The following is a 22,166-nucleotide window of genomic DNA, read 5'->3' as shown; positions in this document are numbered from 1 at the left end:
ACTCAACAGAAAAGTAGGGAGTGGGGAATCTAGGGGTGGGGCTGGGGGGGATGCAGAAAACAGTTTCTTGTCAAGAATTTGGTTCTCACTAAGGAGAGATTTCCTACTGTGTCTCTGGGATGCCATTATAGTGTTTAACTAATGGGCATTTCTCAGATTGACAATTTCTCTGAGTAACAGGGTACAGTTTTGCACATAAGGCAATAAGAACTCTAGGGAGGGATGAGCTCAAATGCTTTTCCTCTTCAGGAAGGTGCCGTATCTATGTCATATAAAAACGTACATCCTACTAATCTCCTACCAGCCTCCCAACCACCAAAATGGAAGTATTCTTCGGACTCCAGCACCAGCAGAATTGTTCTGGATGAGCAATTCAAGAGCTGTCGGAGGCAAAAAGATATCTGAGCTACCAAATTAAACTTGGGTAGCTTACGCATGAGTGAGTAACCCTGGGTATTCTTAGTTCTTAATGCACCTGGGAGAGATAAATTTTTTTTCTCCAACATAATCTTATAAGGCATGAATTTAATTTGAATTTTCCTAACCTTTGGAAAATTAGTGTTAAAGCTTCTTTTTTAACCCACACATTAACATTCAGTCTTTCATTTTTATTAAATAGCTTATATATAAAATGAAATATCAAGGTGTTCTACATTCATATAAACAATTGTGATAACATTTGAAATTATAAAGGAAACTATTGAAGAAAATACATACTTAAATACAATGCTAAGCTAAGCACAGGTAATCATTCTAGATAATTTCTTTTAAATATATAGACACAGGTTTGTGGCTTCAGAAAGCAAACACAGGAGAAGTACAGGTGTATCATTCTTCTTTCCTTTTTCACCACAAGACAGGATGGTCCAGTTTGGAAAAACCAAGATCTTTTCTAAGTTCCAAATAGGTGCCGTTGCTCACCCAACAGTCATCATTGGATTTCCTGTGAAGGATAAAAGAATTTCTTGAAGGCTACTGAAAACACTGTCATATTCTCTCCTTCCCTTTCCCTCCTTTCTTCCTCCCAACCCTGGGCCAGGCTATCATTCTTACAGACATACAATGTCCCTGATAATCTCATATGGGAACTATGAGGGAACAGGAAGCCTGGAGGCCATTTTGTCACTTCTGACTTTGACTTCTCAAACTTAGAGGCTGTGAAAATGGTGCTTGAGAAAAGCATGGATAAGGGAACAGTTTGTCATATATAAAACATGGCTGGGATGACAGCCACACCTTGGGTGTGACTATGGAAAAGCTACAAATCAACTAGATTGTTCAATGAAGTGATAAGTTAACATTAAAAACAAAAGGAATTGGAAGACATAAGAGTCAGGAGAGAATAGCCTTGGTTCACTATCCTTTGAATAGATAATATATTAAATAAATGAAAATTCAAAAGGTACCAAAGGGTAGATAGCTAAAAGTTTTCTTCTTACTCCTATCTCCCAGATTTCCAGTCCTTTTCTTCAGAGGCAATGATGATCTTATAAGCTTCATTCTTTCAGAGAAATTTCATGCATGTGTGAGCACGCATGCATACACATACATACTCCACTCCTCTCCCATTTCTTCCACAATGACAGCACTCTATGGTGTCCTACCTTTTGAGTTTTTGACATAACAATATATATTGGAGATCATTTTCTGTTGTCACAGTAAGTTCAGCAAACTACAGCCCAAGGGCCAAGTCCAGGCTTCTGCCTATCTTTGTAATGCTGTTTTTTTTTTTAAGTTGACGTATAATTAACATAAATTGTTCTATTTGTTTTAGGTGTACAATATATTGATTCAACAATTCTGTACACAGCATTACATCAGTGTCACCATAATAAGCGTAGTCACTATCTGTTACCATACATTATTACAATATTATCAACTATATTCCCTATGCTGTATTTCTCATCTCTGTGACGTATTTATTTTATAAGTAGATACCCTTTAATCTTAATCCCTTTTTATTGGAACACCACCATGCCCATTTGTTTAACTGTTGTCTATTGGTGCTTTTATGCCGCTCAGTGGGTTGGAATAATTACAACTAAGACCTTATGGCCTGCAAAGCTAACAATATTTACCATTTGTATTTTATAGTCCCCAAAAGTTTGGGGACTCTGTGGCAATAGGGAATCCTGATTTTTTTTTTTTTAAGTTTATTTGTTTATTTTTGAGGAAGGGGAGGGGCAGAGAGCAAAGAAGAGAGAGAATCCCAAGCAGGTTCAGCACTGTCAGCACAGAGCCCGACCTGGGGCTTGAACTCACAAACTGTGAGATCATGCTCTGAGCCGAAATCAGGAGTCAGATGCTTAACTGACTGAGCCACCCAGGTGACCCTGATTTCTTTTTAAACAGTCGCATGATATTCCATTGTAGAAATGGACACAATTTAACAGGTACCTTACTGGTGAGCCTTTAGGAGGTTGTTTTTAATCTCTAGCTATCACAGACATATGTTAATAATAATATAATATGATAAACATATAACAATATGTAATTTTATACATATGTGAGTATAGTCACATTAAAAATTCCAGTAAGTAGAACTATGTCAAAGAGGGTGTACATTTATAATTTTGACTGATATTTCATATGTTTCAAAAGCATAAGTGGAGAGTGCCTGTTTCTCCAACCTCCCAGGAACAAGGATTCCTATCACACTTGTTTCCCTATTCTAATAAAGGGATGTGTCTAAAATAAGCCAGTCTGCATACCCAGTGCTTGACTATGAAACAGAGGAGCCCAGTTCTGTAGGAACTGTAGTTGCCACTTGGAATTTCTGTGGACACTTCCCTTGTTCCCACATTCCTCTGTCACCTCTTTGCCAGGACCACTACTGCTGAAGAATTCTTGCCTTTTCTCCAGCTCTTTATTTGCCACATCTAATAGTGTGATAATTTAACAGACAATCAAGAGGAAAAAGAGCCACCTGGCTGCATCCATGTTCTGTCCTTTTCCATTCCAGACATAATTCTAGATGGTTTCAACAACAGCCTAGATAATGGTTTATATTTTGCATTTAAATGTTAATTTATTTTCCATAGAGCTCCACAGACTTTGTGGACTTTCACATTAGGTAAAATTGATGAATCTCCCTACCTAGTTCTTGAGACAGTTTAGTCACCTACAGTTTTTAATGATCCTGAATACACTGCAATGAACATCTTTATAAATCTAATTTCCCTTGTTTAAAAATGACATGAGGTGCGCCTGGTTTGCTCAGTCAGTGAAGTGTCTGACTCTTGATCTCAGCTCAGGTCTTGATCTCAGGGTTGTGAGTTCAAGCCCCATGTTGGGCTCCATGCTGGCCGTGAAGCCTACTTAAAAAAAAACAAAAAAAAAAAACCAAAAAAAAAACCAGACACAAGACCCTAGATGATTTATGAAAGAAAAAGAAAAAATTAGCCTACTTAAAGGTATATGTGTATATCTACCAATTGATCAGCAAATCAACTGATCAGTCTGTTAATCTATCCATTTATCTCTTGCCTTTAAAAAATAGTTAAAGATGTCTTGTTTTTAAAATATTTAAACAAAGTTATGAATATTCTGGGATGAAACTCTGGTTGATCTTCATTTGCTTATCTCCTGAGTCTGGGTAAATGATCAGAAGGGATCTGGCAAAACCCACATTGACTCTAGGGGGAAAAAGCATTATATTTTGGGGATGAATAGTACTTTTGGCTATTTTGGAATACAGACTTTATTTCTGCTGCTGACAGATTAGTAGCTAATTCCTCCTAAAAGTGTTCATGTTATCCATTAAAACACAATGGCAACCAAAACAAAACAAAAACAAAAAGCAAAAAACCGAAAAACCAACCAACCAACAAACAAACCCCAAACAAAAAAACCCTGGCTTCCCTGAAAGCAAGACTGGGGTGGAAGGGGTAGGGCAGAAGCCTGTGGCTTTTCTATGTGCGCCTGTTTTGATGTTGATTTTTTTTTTTTTTTTTATTAAACCAATAAAAAAGCCCCTAAAACCATACAAAGCCCTGGCCAGTAGTCAGGAGAGCCAGGTGCCAGTCCAGGACATTTCACTGGGGCCTCCTATGTTCCCTGGGCCTTTGCTTCTGCCCAGTTAATATAAAAGAGGGGGTAAAGGGCTGATGATCTCTGATGCCCCTTCTAGATCTTTAAGTCTATTTTTAACAGGACTTTAATGGCAAGTTATTTTAAAACTAATAGTAAATGTTCCAAATCCAAACTGAAGTGTTTTGTAACTTCTGCAATTCAAGAATTAGACCACTTGCAGGGCACCTGGGTGGCTCAGTCCGTTGAGTACCTGACTCTTGATTTCAGCTCAGGTCATGATCCCACGGTCATGAGATCGAGCCCCATATTGGTCTCTGTGCTAAGTGTGGAGCCTGCTTAAGATCCTCTCCTTCTCTCTCTGCCCCTCTGCCCAACTTGTGCTCTCTCTCTCTCAAAAAAAAAAAAAAAAAAAATTAAAAAAAAAGAAAGAATTAGACCACTCAGAATTTCCATTTTCCAGGGGAGAAGTTTCTGTACTCTGAAGCAAGAAAAACACCAAGAAGGCTCTCCTTTGGGGAGGGGACAGCCCATTTACTCTCTTCATACTGGAAGCATCAGGTGTCACCAGTACCTATCCACCAATGACCCACACAATATGCGCACACACCTGAAAAACCGCGGCTGGTGTTCCACATTATTTTCTTCTAAGACCCGTCGCCTTTCTCTCTGTAGCTGTTCAATCCTCTGCTTTTGTATTTCAGCTTCTTCCAAGTTCCCTTCTTCTAGGAACCTGAGGCATTAGGGAAAAAAAGCAACACAAATTCTGAGAAAATACTGTAATCATTACTTCTAGAATTATGTATCTAAGACTGGATATTCAAAATGCTTCCCTATAGGTAAGAACCCCCCTTCAACCTTTAAAACAGTATTTTGAGGTAGTTAGGGAAGACATCATCATCATCGTCATCATCATTATTATTATTATTTTAAATGTTTATTTATTTTTGAGAGAGGGACAGAGAGTGAGCAGGGGAGGGGCAGAGAGAAAGTAGGACAGTGGATCCAAAGTGGGTTCTGCACTGACAGCACAGAGCCCGATGTGTGGCTCAAACTCATGAACTGCGAGATCATGACCTGAGCCAAAGTCGGACGCTCAACTGACTGAGCCACACAGGTGCTCCAAGATATTATTTTTTGAACTGGTGACATATACATGGCTCAAAAAATCAGATCTATAAAAAGGAATTTGTCCCTTTCATCCCCATCTCTCATCCCACCTCTTTCCTCACCATACCTTTTGCCTGAAGCCTCAGAGTACATCAAACTTTTGAATCTTGCTACTTGATACATTAAGCATTAGTATGTCTATATATTTTTTAAAAATATGCATTTCTTGAGGCACGTAGGTGGCTCAGTCGGTTAAGCATCCAACTCTTGATTTCAGTTCAGGTCATGATCTCACAGTTCGTGAGTTTGAGCCCCGCATCGGGCTCCATGCTGACAGTGCAGAGCTTGCTTGGGTTTTTTTTTTCTTTTTTTTTTTCTTCTCTCTCTCTCTCTGCCCCTCCCCTGCTTGCTCTCTATTTCTCCCCCCCAAAATAAACTTTTTAAAAAATTTTTGAAAATATGCATTTCTTTCAGTGGGACTAAGCATCTTTTCATATGTTTAAGGGATATCTGCATTTCCTACTTTGTGAACAGTTCATTTTCCTATGTCTTTTTTTTTTTTTTTTTTTTTTTTTAGTGAGTTAATCTTGATTTTTGAAACCAATTCATGAAATGAGTTGAAATATAGATTTCCCAGTTTGTCGTTTGTCTTTTTGACTCTGGGTATAAAAATATTTTTTTACTTTGCCATGAAGAAGTTTGTTTATTTTTTTTTAAATAAAGTCAAATATATAATTCTCCTGTTTCCTTTCTGGGTTTTGAGTCTTAATTAGGCCCCAGGGCAGAGATAATTATTTCTATTATACAGAATAGGAAACTGAGACTAAGAAAGATGACACAGCTTGTGGCCAGCAAACCTAGAATGAGAAGTTAGGTTTTGTGCACCAAAATAATTTAAATCTGAAGTGTAAAGGAATTGGGTGTTTTTCACTCTTTCAAATACACAGTTACAAGTTCTATATTACTATAGGCAGTAAAACTCTTAAAAATAAACACTTTGGGGGGATATTTCAACAGAAATAAGGCTTTACTGATGAATAAAGGCCAGGCCACACATAGAATTAAGCTGGGCTCCATACCTTCCATGACATGATTGTTTTCAGTCCTCGTAGACCTCTACTCCTAACATTGTCTCTCTCGAGCTCCTCTGATGGCCTGGGAGTTGTTAGTAAGACTCTTTATAAAGAGTTTTACATCTCTGGAGATAAAGATCTTTAAAAAGTCCTTACCTTTGGTCTGGTCTAAAACGAGTGTCAGTAGGTGGTAATAAAGACTTTGACAATGGATCCATTTCATTTAATTCTAGGGCAAACTGTGTGAAGCCATAATATTGCTCATAGCCTTTTGGCATGGGATCTAAAAGAAAAAGAAATCATTCATTTCCAACTTCCTTTCATTTACATTACATTTTAATTCCTTCACCTTTTCATCTCAAACCAGCTATTATTTTTTCTCTCTCAGATCTAAATTCTTCCATTTCTATTAAAATATTCTGGCTAACAAATAGGTGTTGAATGTTCCTCCACAAATCTTTTTCTCTGTAAAGTTTTCTTCTACCTACAAGGATAAGACCTCTTTTGTGTGGTCAGATAGGGAATTTATGTAATGCTGTGAAGTTTTTATACTGTGCAAGTTATAAAAATAATTTGTTACAAAAATAAACATGTGAAAAAGAACTCTGGGTCCATGTTTTCCTGACTAACAACACTCTAACTCTGGAGAATCCATTTTTCATTTAAGAAATGTCAAATCCTCCTGGAACTCTGTCTAGTACCTAAAATAGTGTTGAACCCATAGCAAGTGGTCAATGTTATTCTTTTTTTCCATTCCTGCCCTTCCTTTTACCAAGTCTTGTCCCTCCATATCTTACACATTTATATTTAAAACTAACTCAGTGGAAGCCGGGAATAGACGTGGGATTATACTGGCAGAAATACTGCCAGCTGGATGTCAAGGGGACCGAATGAAGTAAGGCTGTTGGACGACTGGCATTTTACAGGATGCTTCCATCAAGTTACCCAGCTGCAAACGTGTGTTAACCCACAAGCAAAGGGAAGAATGAGTGGGAAGGTGATTCAGAGATTATCAGGGCTACCACTGCCACCACAGGCCCAGACGACAAGGCCCAGTGGGGGAAGGATGCCTCCACCCTTCAAAGGATGGGGCCACTGCCACAGTTTCAAGCTGCCAGGCTGCCACCACCCAGAGCCTTGGGCCCCTGCAATGTATCACTGCTACAATGGTAGTGACAAAATGTGTCCTCAGTGGTCTGTGCTCTTGACACAGCTAAGTTGCCTGTATAACAAACACGGCCCATCCTACCCCTTCCTTGTTAAGTAACAGCACACATCCTAATGATTTAAGTCACTATTAGAATGGTTTTGTTTTATTTTGTTTTGTTTTGATCAGCCCAAAGCATTCTCGTGGTGGTATCTCAAAATGATGTTTTATAATATGACCAAGACTTATTAAAAGATGGACAAACGTCTTAAAAGGTTTTGGGGGACATGTTATGAAGGTTTGGCTTCCCTAGCCCTTTCTCCCCACAGCTGCTCAAGGGCTATTTTTCTAGAATTACAAGAGACATCAGAGTGGTTAATGGTATTGGGTGAATCCAGGAGACCCCTGACTTTTGTAGAAGCCCCAGGTCACTCTTCTTGTCTACTGACAGTTTCCTCTTTATTCATTCTTACTCTAGAATGACTTCCTGTCAGTGCCCAAGATAGGCACAGGAGTGATGTGTGTGGCCTGGAAGATTTCCTCAGAGAGAGTGACCACGGATTAAGTGACCAATGGCTTTGTTCCAGGATTAAGAACCCAGGACCTAGCAGGCCAACTGAGGTGTTGTTGAGAAGCATAAGGATGAGGCTGAGATAATGATTACTGAATGAAAGAAGGGCTGGCCGCTCGAATGGAGTTCAAAGCAGGTAGAGGCTAGAGGTACGAGACAGACACTGCTGCCAGCCCGCCTGCGGTTCCTCTGGCCATGTCCCCCACCCCTGGCCCAGAACTGATTAACCCGAATACTAACTTGCTCTCCAGACACAAGTGGACGAGGAGGAGCCCCCACAGTAGATGCTTTCGTGCCATTTCCCGAAGAGCCGATGCACGGCTTTTCCATTCTTGTCAAATACCGTACCTTCAATCTCACGGGCATTAGTGCTCCAGTATTTTGCCTAGGATTCAAATATAAGTTATTTGTTTAGTACTTTGGGGTCAACTTATTACAGATATTAAGAGGAAAAGCAAAGGAAAGAGAAAAAAACCACAAGAATGATTCTGCATTAAAAAAAATAATAAAATAAAAAAAAGAATGATTCTGCATTGTATATAGTGTGCTGGTTCTGGGTTCTGGCTTTTTAAACAAATCATACTTTTAATTACTTCATAGAAATTAACAGCTAACTATTTACAGTGTGCAACTGAACAAGCAACATTTGTGAAAGATACAGGTTTTCTCCCTACTTCTGCTACATGCAACGTCAGAAGGAAAGGCTCAGGTCTCACACTTTGGCCAAATAAAGCGGTTGGCCTCTAAGCCCCTCCTCTGGAATAGCCATTCCCTGGATGTCACTGTGGCTCTGACTACTGCAATTTAAGAGAGAAATAACTTGTATTTTTTATTTTTCTAGATGGGAACTAGATAGCTTTTTGTAAACCAAGAAGGAGGCTCCTTAACATTGGTCATAATAAAGCAACCAATTTTCAGTTTCTCCGATTATTTCTCCCCCAAACTACATTTGTTCATCCAATCCATTGGAATGTTAGGCAACCCTTATTTACACTGTGGAATGGTCCTGGTCTGAGAGAGCAGCTTAGCTCAGCTCAGCCTTGTGGGTTTTATACAGTACCACAAGGTGGCCAGCAGAGGGTGGTCTAACTCCCTAGAGTTGTGTGGTTTTTTTTTTCTTTTTTTAATCTCCCCATTACCTGGCTGCCCCAAAAAAATCTCTAAGAAAGAACGGAAGGCATTACTTCATAAATCAAAACTCCCAGTGCTATTTTCAGCCAAAACAGAATCCATATTTGGAAACCAATAAAGTTGAGTGGCATTTTGGGGCCATATTCTGGTGGTTTGGTTTCCCCCTTCTGTGTCTACGAGGAAGATGGAAGGAAGGACAGAGTACAGCAGCATCACACAGCTGAATCAGAAATGGAAACCTGAGGTCTCTACTCAGGTAATAATGGAGGAAAGTGGCAACAGATACCGTCCAGGCTCTTAAGTGTATTCTGAAGCAGAAGTCCGGTTTTCTATTATAGACATTTGCTGACAAATCCAATGCTGGCAATACAAGGGGATGCCACAGAGGAAGGGCTGTGCTCCATTGGGAAGGGCCACATCTGCTTTCAGATTCTCTTTCAACACCAGAGGTATGTCCAGTGTGCCAATCCCCTCATTTCTTGTAGCCACAGAAATCTATTCTCTGGCCCTAAATGTGTGAGTACTAAGTAGACAGTAGAAATGGGATTCAAGCACATTTCCTTGGGGAAAGTGCTGAGAACCAGGTGGCCTTCACCTGGCTCAGGGTGCTGAGCTATATGAAGTTTTCAAGGCAGAGTCATTTTTATATTACCTCAAACATTACTAGTCTGATTTATAGGATATAATAAAGACCTCCATCTATCTCTCCATAATACCCCTACAGGCTACAGGTGGTGCAGAGAGGTCCTGCATGAAATGCCACAATTAGAGCCTAATCTCTTGGCTTCTGATTTTGATCTTAATTAAATGCAAATGTTCCTTTAAGACCATGTTAAGTACATGATAATTTTAAGGGGAAGAGGAATCTAAGGGAATTGAGGCACTTGGAAAGGTAAGCAGACTATTCCATGCTTTTGCCTTTGGCCAATCTGTTCATTTACCCTATGAATGTTCATGAACCTTTCCAGACATCAGCCTACAGCAGTGAGCAAGATTAGACCAGGCTTTTGCTTCTCCAGAGTCACGGATGGTGAGGCGGGTGTGGGGAACAGAAGATGAAAACACACAAGTAAACCAACAGTGAGCAAGCTAACTATAGATGGGAATAAAAACGTTGAAGAAAATGGGATATGATAGAGACTGACTAACAAGACAGGGCTGATGATGAAGGATCTGTGGAGAAGGGCTCCAAGCAGGAGGAAATGGAGAGAGAGAAAGGCCAATGTGGTCAGAAGGGGAGGAAGGGTTGGTGGAAGCTGAAATTGGAGAGGAATGAGTGTGTTTGTGTGTGTGCATGTGTGCACATATCCATATACAGGCAGGTATGTGTGCATGTGTGTGTTCATATATGTGCGGCCAGCTGTGTGTGTGTGTGCATGCACATGTGTTCGCATGTGTGTGTATGTGCCAGTGTGCGTGTGTGTGTGCACGTGTGAACATGGGGGGGTGGGCAGTGCATAGTGCACAGGGCCTTGTGGGCCATTGTCAGGAGCCAGGCTTTTACTCTAGGAAAGACAGAAGTTGTTGGAGGAATTCTGGGATATACAGCGTGACTTTTGTTTTTTTCATTCTAGTAAAACATAAGTAACAAAATGTACCATTGTGATCATTTGTAAGTATACAATTCAGTGACGCTAAGCACATTGACTATGTTGTGTAACCATCATCATTTTATATTTCTAGAGCTTTTTCATCTTCCCAAACTGAAACCGTGTATCCATGAAACACTAACTGCCATTCCCCAACCCACCAGCCCTGGGCATCACCATTCTACTTTTTGTCTCTATGAATCTGACTGCTCTAGGTACCTCAAAAGTAGAGTCACACAATACCTGTCCTGTGTCTGGCTTATTACACTCAGCATAATGTCTTCAAGCTTCCTCCATAAGGTAGCATGATGAATTACATTGTATAAGAGTCCCTCTGGCTGCTGCAGTGAGGACAGACCACAGGGGAGTAAGAGTGGAAGGAGGGAGGCTCGAAGGGGCCACAACCCTGGTCCAGGTGAGAGGGGTTGGCAGGGGGGAACACCAGGGATCCCCCGACATTGCTTGCCTGATGGCACAAGGGTGAAGGTGAAAAGTTCCCTGGGATGTCCTGTGCCCGGAGGCCCTGCTCTGCCAAGGCCTTTCTGGCGGTTACCTTTATGAAATTCACTTTGCAGTGGCAGGAGTCATCATTCAGGTTCTTGATGACAATCTCCCCATAGTGCTCAATCCATCTCTGCCCACTTAAGATGTTATGGATGCAAGAGGTCACTTTGTTCCACTCAAAATGATCTCCAAAGCTAAAAAGGAGGAAATGGTGGCATTAACAATTCCCAGAAGAGCCAGCAGCAAATGCAAACAGATATTACTATTAAAAAAAAAAAAAAAAGTCACATAATGAATTACTCCTTCCTTCATTTCCAGAACCAACTGGGTGCCTAAGCCATGCTGGGCATTCTGACTTCCACTCCCCCAGGAGTCATCCGTGTCACAGAGGGGAGCAGCAGTCAGAGATGGCCACTCTGGAAGCTGACAGGGACTTCACTGGAAGCTGGTGATGTCCTCGAACAACCCACTCTCTCCTTTGACAGAGGAGAAAACTGAGAGCCAGAGGTGACTTGCCGAAAGTCACCAAACTAGAAAACGGAAGAGGCAATGGGGAAGGTGGGGGCATCTTCCACAATCTGCTCTCTACACACATATGCACATGCATACACACATATGTGTATATATGTGCACACGCATACATATGTATATATGTATATGCAAAGACACATATCTATGTTATAGATAAATCTTTCTTTAAAAATTTTTAATGTTTATTTATTTTTGAGAGAGAGACAGAGCGCAAGCGGGGGAGGGGCAGAGAGAGAGGGAGACAGAATCTGAAGCAGGCTCCAGGCTCTGAGCTGTCAGCACAGAGCCTGGTTGCAGGGTTTGAACTCACAAACCACAAGATCATAACATGAGCGAAAGTCAGACGCTTAACCAACTAAGCCACCCAGGCGCCCCTATTTTATATATAAATCTTACACATATCTTAAATCTTTTTACAATGAGAAAGTATTCAGACTTACAGAGTCATATAATAATTACGAGGATAATGATAATAAGACCAAACACTTACATGGCATATACTATTTGCCAAGTACTCTTTAAAGTGCTTTATGTACATTATTCCTTTAATCTTCATAAGCCCTGCAAAGTAGGTGGTTTATTTCTCGTGTTTTATAGATGAGGGAACTAGTGATCAGAAAGATTAAGTAACCTGCCCAAGGATTTGCAATTAGTAAGTGGCAGGGTGAGTACACGAGTCCTATTAGCCCAGTCCCGGAGGCCACACTCACAGCCATTTGGCTTTATAAATGAGTACCAATAATCTCTGTAGGATCAAGTCCATATCTTTCTTTAAAGGAATTCTGACAGTGAGGTAGGACAACAATGTTAAGGCAAACCACCATTCTTAATTTTGTTAGAAGTGGAAACGAGTTTTAAAAGAGCTTTTTTGTTCAATGAACTTTGGTTTCCAGGTGGCATTTCCATTTGAAGGAGAGAAAATGTGAGCTTGTCAAAATGAGGTACATTTGAACTTACTGTCAAACCAATGAAAAGGGAAAAAACATATACTCAACACCATGGGGGACAATGGGAGTCCCATTCCTAAAGCTGTATCTTGGCCCTAAATTCTATAAAGTTCCTAAGCACAGAAGAACTTACGCTGGCAGAGTCACGTGGGTGGTGCCAATGGGGACAATTTCCATGGATTTGCCCCAGAATTTGTTTTTCCATCTCACATCTGAAATGAAATACCAATTAGTACATATTTAAAAGGAGAGCCACACAGATCAGAGAATTCTTAGGCTGCATGAATGATCAACCACTATATAGAACCTCTTCATAATAAAATTCATTATTATACAGGATAAGTTTTCATTCAATATATGTACCAATTGAGTATCTGGAACAGAATCAGGGAACTAAAATTATAAGGTAAGTTCCTTCCCTTAGAAGAACTCACAGTATGAAAGGGAGACAAAAGTGAAAACAAGTAATGCCCACAAAGAGAGGCACAGGCTGTAACTGAGTATATTTAAGAAGAAATGGAACCATAGAAGTAGGAATGACCAACATGGGTGGGGAAAAGCATCCGTAGAGGCCTGTCTGCAGGGGGCACTTAGACTGGGCTCTGAAGAATAAGCAGGAGTTCACTAGGCAGGAAAAAAAGCAATAGAAGGCAGAAGACGGCTTGTTCAAAGGGAGAGAGGTATAAGAGAACATGGCGTGGTTCTGTCCCACAGGTCTTGGATTGTTCAGCGAGACGAGCTGAAAGACAGACTGAGTACAAAAACAATGGGCTCTAGAAGCCAGGCTAAGACATCTGGTGTGTATACGCTGGGGGAAAATAAGATGTTTGGTTAGACAGAAAACTCATGCGATTAGATACAGACTTTGCAGAGGCAATTGGGACCAATACAGAAAATGGACCAGGAGCACAAAAGATGAGAAGCGAGGTGATAGGTTACAAGGTTGCTGTAATTGCTCCAAGGATAAGTGAGGGTGAAGTGACCTAAGGCCGTAGCAGACAGAGTAGAAGGGAATGATCCCAAAACCAGGAAAGAAGTAGGAATAGAACTAGCTGACAAATTAGATGCCGATTGTGACAGACAGGGAGAATTTGTAGATGGTCTCATAGTTTTCTCATTTGCATAAATGGTGGCACCAACTAGAAGACACAAATGGAAAAAGAACAGAGTAAAAACAGAATTTTTAAAAAAAGGAATAGAAAAACAATGGCAGAGAGGGTGATCCCTCTGACTGCTGCATGATAATACACAGACCATAGGGGAGCAAGGTGAAAGGAGGGAGGCTGGTAGGGGGCCGTGGCCATGATGCAGGGGAGTGATAGGGCTGGGAGCAGGCAGCCCTTGGCCACATGATTTCATGTCTATAAAATATTCCTAATAGGCAAATCCATAGAGATAGAAAGTAGGTAAGGGATTGCCTAAGGATGGAAGAGGTTGATGGAAATTAGAAGCTGGGGTAGGGTAGGTACTGGTAGGTAGGTGGGGGTGGTTTCTTTTGGAGTGATGAAACTGTTCTGTCGGTGGGAATGCAAACTGGTGCAGCTGCTCTGGAAAACAGTGTGGAGGTTCCTCAAAAAATTAAAAATAGAACTACCCTACGACCCAGCAATAGCACTACTAGTAATTTACCCAAGGTATACAGGAGTGCTGATGCATAGGGGCACATGAACCCCAATGTTTATAGCAGCGCTTTCAACAATAGCTCAATTATGGAAAGAGCCTAAATGTCCATCAACTATGGATGGATACATACAATGGAATACTACTTGGCAATGAGAAAGAATGAAATCCTGCCATTTGCAGCAACACGAATGGAACTGGAGGGATTATGCTAAGTGAAATAAGTCAGTCAGAGAAAGACAGATACCATATGCTTTCACTCATATGTGGATCCTGAAAAACTTAACAGAAGACCATGGGGGAAGGGAAAGGTGGATAAAGTTACAAATAGAGAGGGAGGGAGGCAAACCATAAGAGACTCTTAAATACAGAGAACAAACTGAGGGTTGATGAGGGTGGGGGAGAGGGGAAAGCGGGTGATAGGTATTAAGGAGGGCACTTGTTAGGATGAGTACTGGGTGTTGTATGGAAGCCAATTGGACAATAAATATTTAAAAATGTTCTAAAATTGATTGTGATGGTAACTGGACAACTTTGTGAATATACTAAAACTCAGTGAATTATACTTTTTAATAGGGGAATTGTATGACATACAAATTTTATCTCAATAAAGTTGTTACCATAAAAAGATAATTGGCTGTTTAAAGCAAAAACAGTAATGTTGTATTGTGGGGTTTATAATGTACGTAAATAAAATGTTATGTTCACAGTAGCACAGAGGTCACAGATTAGAAGGGAAATGGAGGTATACTTTTGTAAGTTTATTACACTATATGTGAAGTGACATATTACTTGAAGATAGACTATATTAAAGATACATAATATAAACCCTAAAGTAACAACTAAAACAATGAAACAGAGGTTTTAGCTAATAAGCCAACAAAGGAGGTATGATGGAATCATAGAAAGTACTCAGTCCCAAAGAAGGCAGAGAAAGAAAACAAGGTGAACAAAGAACAGATGCAACAAACAGAAAACAGATAATAAGAGGCCACATTTAAACCCAACTTCATCAATAATCATAATAAGTGTAACTGGTTTAAACAACCTGATTAAAAGGCAGAGAAATGTCAGACTGGATTAAAAAGCAAGAGGGGCACGTGGGTGGCTCAGTTGGTTCAGCGTCTGACACTTGATCTGGGGTCAGGTCATGATCTCACAGGTTTGTGAGGTCAAGCCCCACATTGGGCTCTGTGTTGATAGCATGGAGGCTACTTAGGGGATTATCTCTCCCTCTCTCTCTCTGCCCTTCCCCTGCTCTCTCTCTCTCTCTCTCTCTCAAAATAAATAAAAAAACTAAAAAAAAAAAAAAAAAAAAAAAAAAGCAAGATTTGGGAGTCATGAGCCTATGGGAATAGGTGGGATTGCCCAGGAAAAGGCTGATGAGAAAGGAGAATGGAGGCTGAAGAGAATACTGTTGTGTAAGGTAAGGGGCACACACAAACTACTTGGGAGAAAATCCTTCCCATCACATAATACATCACATCATCATCATCATAATATGCTTCCGTGGTCAGTGACTCTTAGCAATTAGGAAGTTAGAGATTTTATAAGAATTCTTCCCAGAGGGTTTCAGTGAAAGTTAGAGAAGTTTCTAATCAAGCTTCAATTCTAAACTTTAATGGCAAAGATTCCGAAAGGGAACTACAGTACTTGCAACCTAAAGCGATATTGTCTCCAGAGAGAGGAACTGAGTGGCTGGGGATTGGGGTGGAGGGGGGGGGCGGATTATTATTATTATTATTTTTGCAAAATATTCTTTTATATCTTTTAACTTTTATAGGGTTTTTTGAAAAGGCAATGTGGTAACTCAGGTGTTATCACTGTGAGCAGAGAAAAATGCTTTAAAAACTGATGTGTGCTCATTGTTTGAAAATCATTGTTTGAAAACCCAGGATGTTCAAATTCTCCTCCTAAAGTACACTCTGCCTTTTGAATAAATATATAACTTAACAAAATTAATTAATCCATTTAGGAAATATTTTCAGTCTTATTTATTCTTCAGAACAACCCACCCTCCTCCCAAATCCAAAATATAAACTAAATATAGGGACAACAACTCCCCAACTAAAAAAAAGTCAGCAATATAAAATGTGATGTTTAGGGGTGCCTGGGTGGCTCAGTTGGTTAAGCGTCCGACTTTAGCTCAGGTCATGATCTCACAGTCTGTGAGTTCGAGCCCCGTGTTAGGCTCTGTGGTGACAGCTCAGAGCCTGGAGCCTGCTTCCAATTCTGTGTCTCCCTCTCTCCCTGTCTCTCCCCTGCTCATGCTCTGTCTCTCTCTGTCTCAAAAATAAATAAAAACATTAAAAAATTTTTTTAAATAATAAAATGTGATGTTTAGAAAAAAAATTAAATTTTTCAAAAGCAAAAAGAACCCTGTTGTCTAGACTCTGATAAATGCCTGTAAGTATTTAGTGTCTCTTGAAATACACAAGGCATTTCAAGTGGCTGTGGAATTAGAGAAAAAAGTTACAGGAATAAAATGGTGGTGGCCTAGACATAGATGGAAATTTTTTTTTTAAGGGAACAACTTAAATTATCCTCCTGAATCCTTAATTATGAAGTAGACAAACATCAGTAACTGTTCAGAGATGAAGGCATGAACACCAAGTGGTGTAAATCCATCTGACAAAGCCCACGTCCAGGGCATACTTTTGATCTTAACAAGCACTTGCCATAGTTCCTGATTAAAACAAATCTATAACATTACAAAAAACGATGGAGGCCAAATATATTAGCACATTACCTTGCCAGAAAACAAAATTTCCAGACTCAGCGTGACATGCAGAGATAGGTGGATGGTGGCTGACCTAATGGAAGTAAAATCCAGAAAACAAAAAATTAATTGACTTTCACGTCTCATAAAATCCATTCCTTCACCCTTGGCCTTGAGATGTAACAATGTGCAGTGTCAAAACGAATGAGTTTAGTTTTCCTTCAACAAGTCTGTCCTCAAGAGGGCGCTCCTGATACACTCAGCCCTGATTTGCTCAAATTCCTCAGGCCTAAGAAGAAATCAGGTGATGGAAGCATCTGGAAGCTATGGGAAAAACAGCCAAAGAGGCAAATGTTGAGGATAAAGAGATGTTTTGGAAAGTGTGAAGCAAAAGCAAGGGCATGCAAGGGCGCCTGTTCATAAACCATATAATCTGACACTGGCTACCAATGTCAAAATCTCTATTAGCTGTTGTGAAAGTACCCGCAAATGTTTTGATTAAGATGTCAGATAATAGATATTTTAGAATGCTGCTTCTGAGCCACACTAAAATGCTCCAGCTCAGATTTTGCTCCTTTGAAAGCTCTGTATCACAAAGCCCAGCCTCTTTCCAAATCACCTAAAAGACTGATTGATCCAAGATAATTTTTTAAAAGAATAATGTTTCTATAAAAGAAAGAGCCAGGGCACCTGGGTGGCTCAGTCGGTTAGGCATCTGACTTTGGCCTAGGTCATGAACTCGCAGTTCGTGAGTTCGAGGCCTGCATCAGGCTCTGCGCTGACAACTCAGAGCCTGGGGCCTGCTTCAGATTCTGTGTCTCCTTCTCTCTCTGCCCGTCCCCTGCTCTGACTCTGTCTCTCAAAAAATAAAACAAAGTGTTAAAAAAAATTTTTTTTAAAGAGCCAAACAATCACTGAAGAAATGTTAGCCAACTGCTAAGATACACATTTTATTCATTTTCTGTCAAGATAAAAATATCTTCAGTAAATAATGTAATTTTGTTCTAGGAAAGAGAATCCCCTGGAATAGAGACTATGGCACATCCCCCTGTGTTCTGTCACTGGGGTCATTATTTCTGTTTTATTCACTAATGAAGAAGCTAAAGGAAACATGGCTCCTGAGTTAGATTTCCTTGTTATCTTAGTAACTCCAGGCATGTGAGTGGCGAATGTACCGTTACTAGGATTCAGTACCAGTGAAACCAGAGTTATGCCGACAACAATGTTTCAAAATTTCTGTGACTTAGCTGGTTCTCAGTGAAGTATCTTATACTTAGAGCATCTAGCCTAATACCTTCACGTCACACATGAGGAGATCAAACCCAGAGAAACTAAGTAACATTTCCCAAACACATTGAGAGGGAAGAGAGAGAGGTGAAAGGCAGCAGTTTTGGTGCGTATCAGTGGTTTCCAGTGAGGAGGTGACTCCTCTTACCTTGCTCTGGACCCTCAGCTGTAACAAGGAACATGATATGAAAACCACTCATAGGTGCCACTCTGCTGGGTGAGGAACTCAGGCAGAGAGCCGTGCCACATACACATTTAACTGATGGCATTTCAACTGTGCCAGCTTGACCCGATTTCAACAGGGCAGGTATCTTTCAGGTCTCAGTGACCATAAATCCTAGTTCTGATACAAGGTGGGAGATGCAAATTTGCTGTCCCTTGGATGGTTTTAGTTACCACAGACCTCTTAAGAATGTAGCCCCTCTCCAAACAGACACAAGCAAAGACGCTCAACAACACTCATCATCAGGGAAATACAAATCAAAACCACAATGAGATACCATCTCATACCGGTCAGAGTAGCTAAAATCAATAACTCAGGAAACAACAGATGTTGGCGAGGATGTGGAGAAAGGGGAACCTTCTTGCACTGCTGGTGGGAATGCAAACTGATACAGCTGCTCCGGAAAAGAGAGTGGAGGTTCCTCAAAAAATTAAAAATAGAACTACCCTATGACCCAGCAATTGCACTACTAGGAATTTATCCAAAGGATACAAAAATGCTGGTTTGAAGGGGCACATGCACCCCAATGTTTATAGCAGCGTTATCAATAATAGCCAAAGTATGGAAAGAGCCCAAATGTCCCTCAATGGATGAATGGATAAAGAAGGTGTGGTTATATATATACAATGGAGTAGAAGTCAGTATGAAAATGAATGAAATCTTGCCATTTGCAACAATGATAGAACTGGAAGGTATTATGCTAAGTGAAATAAGTCAGTCAGAGAAAGCTATCCCATGATTTTACTCGTTTGTGGAATTTGAGAGACTTAACAGATGATCATAGGGAAAGGGAAGGAAAAATAAGATAAAAATGGAGATGGAGGCAAACCATAAGAGACTCTTAAATACAGAGAACAAACAAAGTTGAGGGGGATGAGGGCACTTGTTGGGATGACCACTGGGTTTTATATGTAAGTAATGAATAAAAAAAATGTAGCCTCACTCTGTGCCTATGGGATTTTTCAGGTCAATTTTTACTTCCAGCATGCTTTAGAAGCCTAACTCCTAAAATGCTCTGCTGGCCTTCATTGTCTTCCTTTTTATTTTTTAATATAATTATTTTTTTAATGTTTATTTATTTTTGAGAGAGAGAGAGAGAGAGAGAGAGAGCGCGCGCATGAGCAGGGGAGGGGCAGAGAGAGAGGGAGACACAGAATCCGAAGCAGGCTCCAGACTCTGAGCTATCAGTGTAGAGCCCGACTCCGGGCTTGAACCCACAAGCCTTGAGATTATGACCTGAGTCGAAGTTAGATGCTTAACTAACTGAGCCACCCAGGTGCCCCATTGTCTTCTTTTTTAATTGAACTCCTTTGGAGATACTTTTTATCACAAAATGTTGCAAACCCATCCCTCTTTTCTCCCCACTGCCTCCGCACCCCTGCCGACCCCACACCCACTCCGGACCATCAATGAAAGCAGTGGAGTTAATTTTTAAACCTTGGGATCATATAAAACTAAATGAGGCAAGACAACACCCACACCCTACTTCTCCCCTCCCTTCCCCCTGTAGCAGGTGAGGAGCTATGGAATGCTCCCCCTCCCCCATAACGTAGGCATATTTTAAAGTAAATTATTAAAAGGCGATCGTATTTATTCCCGCAGAAACAATGTAGTAAAAAATGTAGGATTCACAGTCTTGGTCAAGAATTTGGCATTTTGTAGGTGGGGCCAAATGTAAACATTAAAGCAAAATACAGTATATACAAACTATAAACCTCTTCTGTAATAATTTTAAATCCCATAAAACAGGGATAAATACACTGTCCACATGAATTACAAAAGAAGCCCTATCAGTCCATAAAGCATATATATGTCCCATAAAAAGGCAACCTCGACCTTTTAAAACTATTATGTCAGATACATGAATCAGTGCTTCGCAGAATGACTTTACATGGGTTCAAAGGACGTTTCCTGAATGAGTAAATCTCAACATTCACAGTATCAATGATTTTGCTTTTTTTTTTTTTTCTGGCTTAAAAAGGCCTTTGGGAGTGATTTATTTGGTGCACATTTCTTTTAAGAAGTTTACAAAGCTTCTCAGGAAAATGAAATTGGTGTCTTCGTTTTCTTCGATATATTTCCTCACAACAGGTATTTATTCATGAAACATTTCTGGAACATCTGCCATGTGCTACACTAAGTGTCAGGGAACAAGGGAGCACTTTTGGGGTTCCATAGATATAGGTCCTAACCAGGCAACATCATCTACTGGCCGAATGGCCTTGAGCAAGTTTTTAAACATCTTGGGCCTGAGTGACCTCATCTGTAAAATAGGGCTAATGCCAGTGACTTTGCAAACAAAAAGAAGACACAATTAACATGTCAGGATCATCCACTGGTATGAAGTGGGCGGAGACTAAATTTTAGCCATTTTTCATGAGTAGTATTTCCACTTAGTTATCATGGTAACCTTGTGTCTTCATTCGCCTTATTTTATAAATTAGGAAACAAAGGACCCATCCAATGCTACACAGTTACTAAGTGACAAGGGGTGGTGCTTTACACCAAGGTCTTCTGATTCCAAATCCAATGCTCTTTGCTTTATGTCCTAGCTGCCTCTCTGTGGCTGTTCTCAAGGCTGAGCTCTGGTCACTTCCCAAAGCCTCCGCACACCATTAAGTTCCCATCTTGAGAATATTCAGACAAAGAATCTTTGGAGTCTGACCTTCTATTCTGAGTCTCATTTATTTCTTTGTAAAATGAGGTCTGAGGATCCCTCTGACTTCAAAATGCTCTAAATCTAACATCTATTCCCAATGTCTTCTTCAAATCCCAGCATCAGTGGATGTCAGCCAAATGGAAAAAGATTCTACCAAGGCTTAGACTAACTCAAAGGGCCCATCGAAAGGGGGTAACTCAAGGTTCGTAATTTAATCTTTGTTGATGGCAATCTTTCTAAAATCTACTGGAGTAGAGAATGATGGGCACAATCTAACCTAAGTATGGGATTTGACTGAGTTTCTATTCCTGTTATATCTTAACCCAGATGTAACCCAGAAAGGCATTGGATTTTGAGTTTGGGTCTGAACTGACCCAGTCCTGAAGCAGACGACTGTCCTGTCTGTCAGGCTACTGGATAAATCCAATTTAAAGGGGTTCTTATCATCCCTCTCCACCATCCCGATAAAATAAGAGCACTTTCTAGTTGGTAAAGATTCTCAAACATTCAGGAAATTAGTATATATGGTTTTTATTGTGTAGGTATTTATATGGATCTTTCTTTCCACAAGCCCAAAACCAGTGAGTTCCCCTAGTGGTTGAAAATTCTTAAAATTTATCTGTATATCTCAAGACTTACCTAATCATTAATCATTTCTGATTAGAACCTAATCATTTTTTATTTATGTTTTGAATGTACTTTATAGGAGAGGCAAGTGGTATGGGGAGAGGCAGATGGGGAAAGAGTATATTTCAATATTTGTGTATTTTTGTAAGTATATCTTTTTTAAATTTAGAAAAATACCCCTTAGATACATAACTTCTGCAGCTGTCCAGAGACCTAATTTTTCAGTCTTCCTAGCTCCTGACTCGCCTCCTATCTTGAAGGTCAGCTTGTGGAAAAGAGGACAAGTGCTAGGTAAGAAATCATGCAGAGAGGGACCAAGTGGCCATTCTTCCCACAGCATTCGTCATTTACTAATCAGTGAAAAGAAAGAAAAAAAAAAGAAAAAGCATATGATATGTC

General features: G+C 40.2%; 1 protein-coding gene across 6 annotated transcripts in view; it reads right to left on the bottom strand.

The window, feature by feature from the left end:
- Positions 1–593: 593 nt before the first annotated feature.
- Positions 594–22,166, bottom strand: part of OSBPL3 (oxysterol binding protein like 3) — a 171,872-nt gene continuing 150,299 nt past the window's right edge. For all 6 annotated transcript variants that reach the window (XM_015081003.3, XM_015081007.3, XM_015081006.3 and 3 more), the window contains 7 exons: positions 17,002–17,065; positions 12,766–12,844; positions 11,204–11,348; positions 8,171–8,315; positions 6,369–6,495; positions 4,640–4,762; positions 594–943 (listed from right to left, as the gene is read on the bottom strand). In XM_015081003.3, the coding sequence (XP_014936489.1) occupies positions 847–943; positions 4,640–4,762; positions 6,369–6,495; positions 8,171–8,315; positions 11,204–11,348; positions 12,766–12,844; positions 17,002–17,065 (780 nt within the window). In that variant the 3' untranslated portion in view covers positions 594–846. The remainder of the gene's footprint in view (positions 944–4,639; positions 4,763–6,368; positions 6,496–8,170; positions 8,316–11,203; positions 11,349–12,765; positions 12,845–17,001; positions 17,066–22,166) is intronic.

Source organism: Acinonyx jubatus, chromosome A2, assembly GCF_027475565.1.
Source record: "Acinonyx jubatus isolate Ajub_Pintada_27869175 chromosome A2, VMU_Ajub_asm_v1.0, whole genome shotgun sequence".
NCBI classification, from domain to species: Eukaryota; Metazoa; Chordata; class Mammalia; order Carnivora; family Felidae; genus Acinonyx; species Acinonyx jubatus.
The sequence above is the reverse complement of the archived record's forward strand: the minus strand, read 5'-3'. Positions and strand labels throughout refer to the sequence as shown.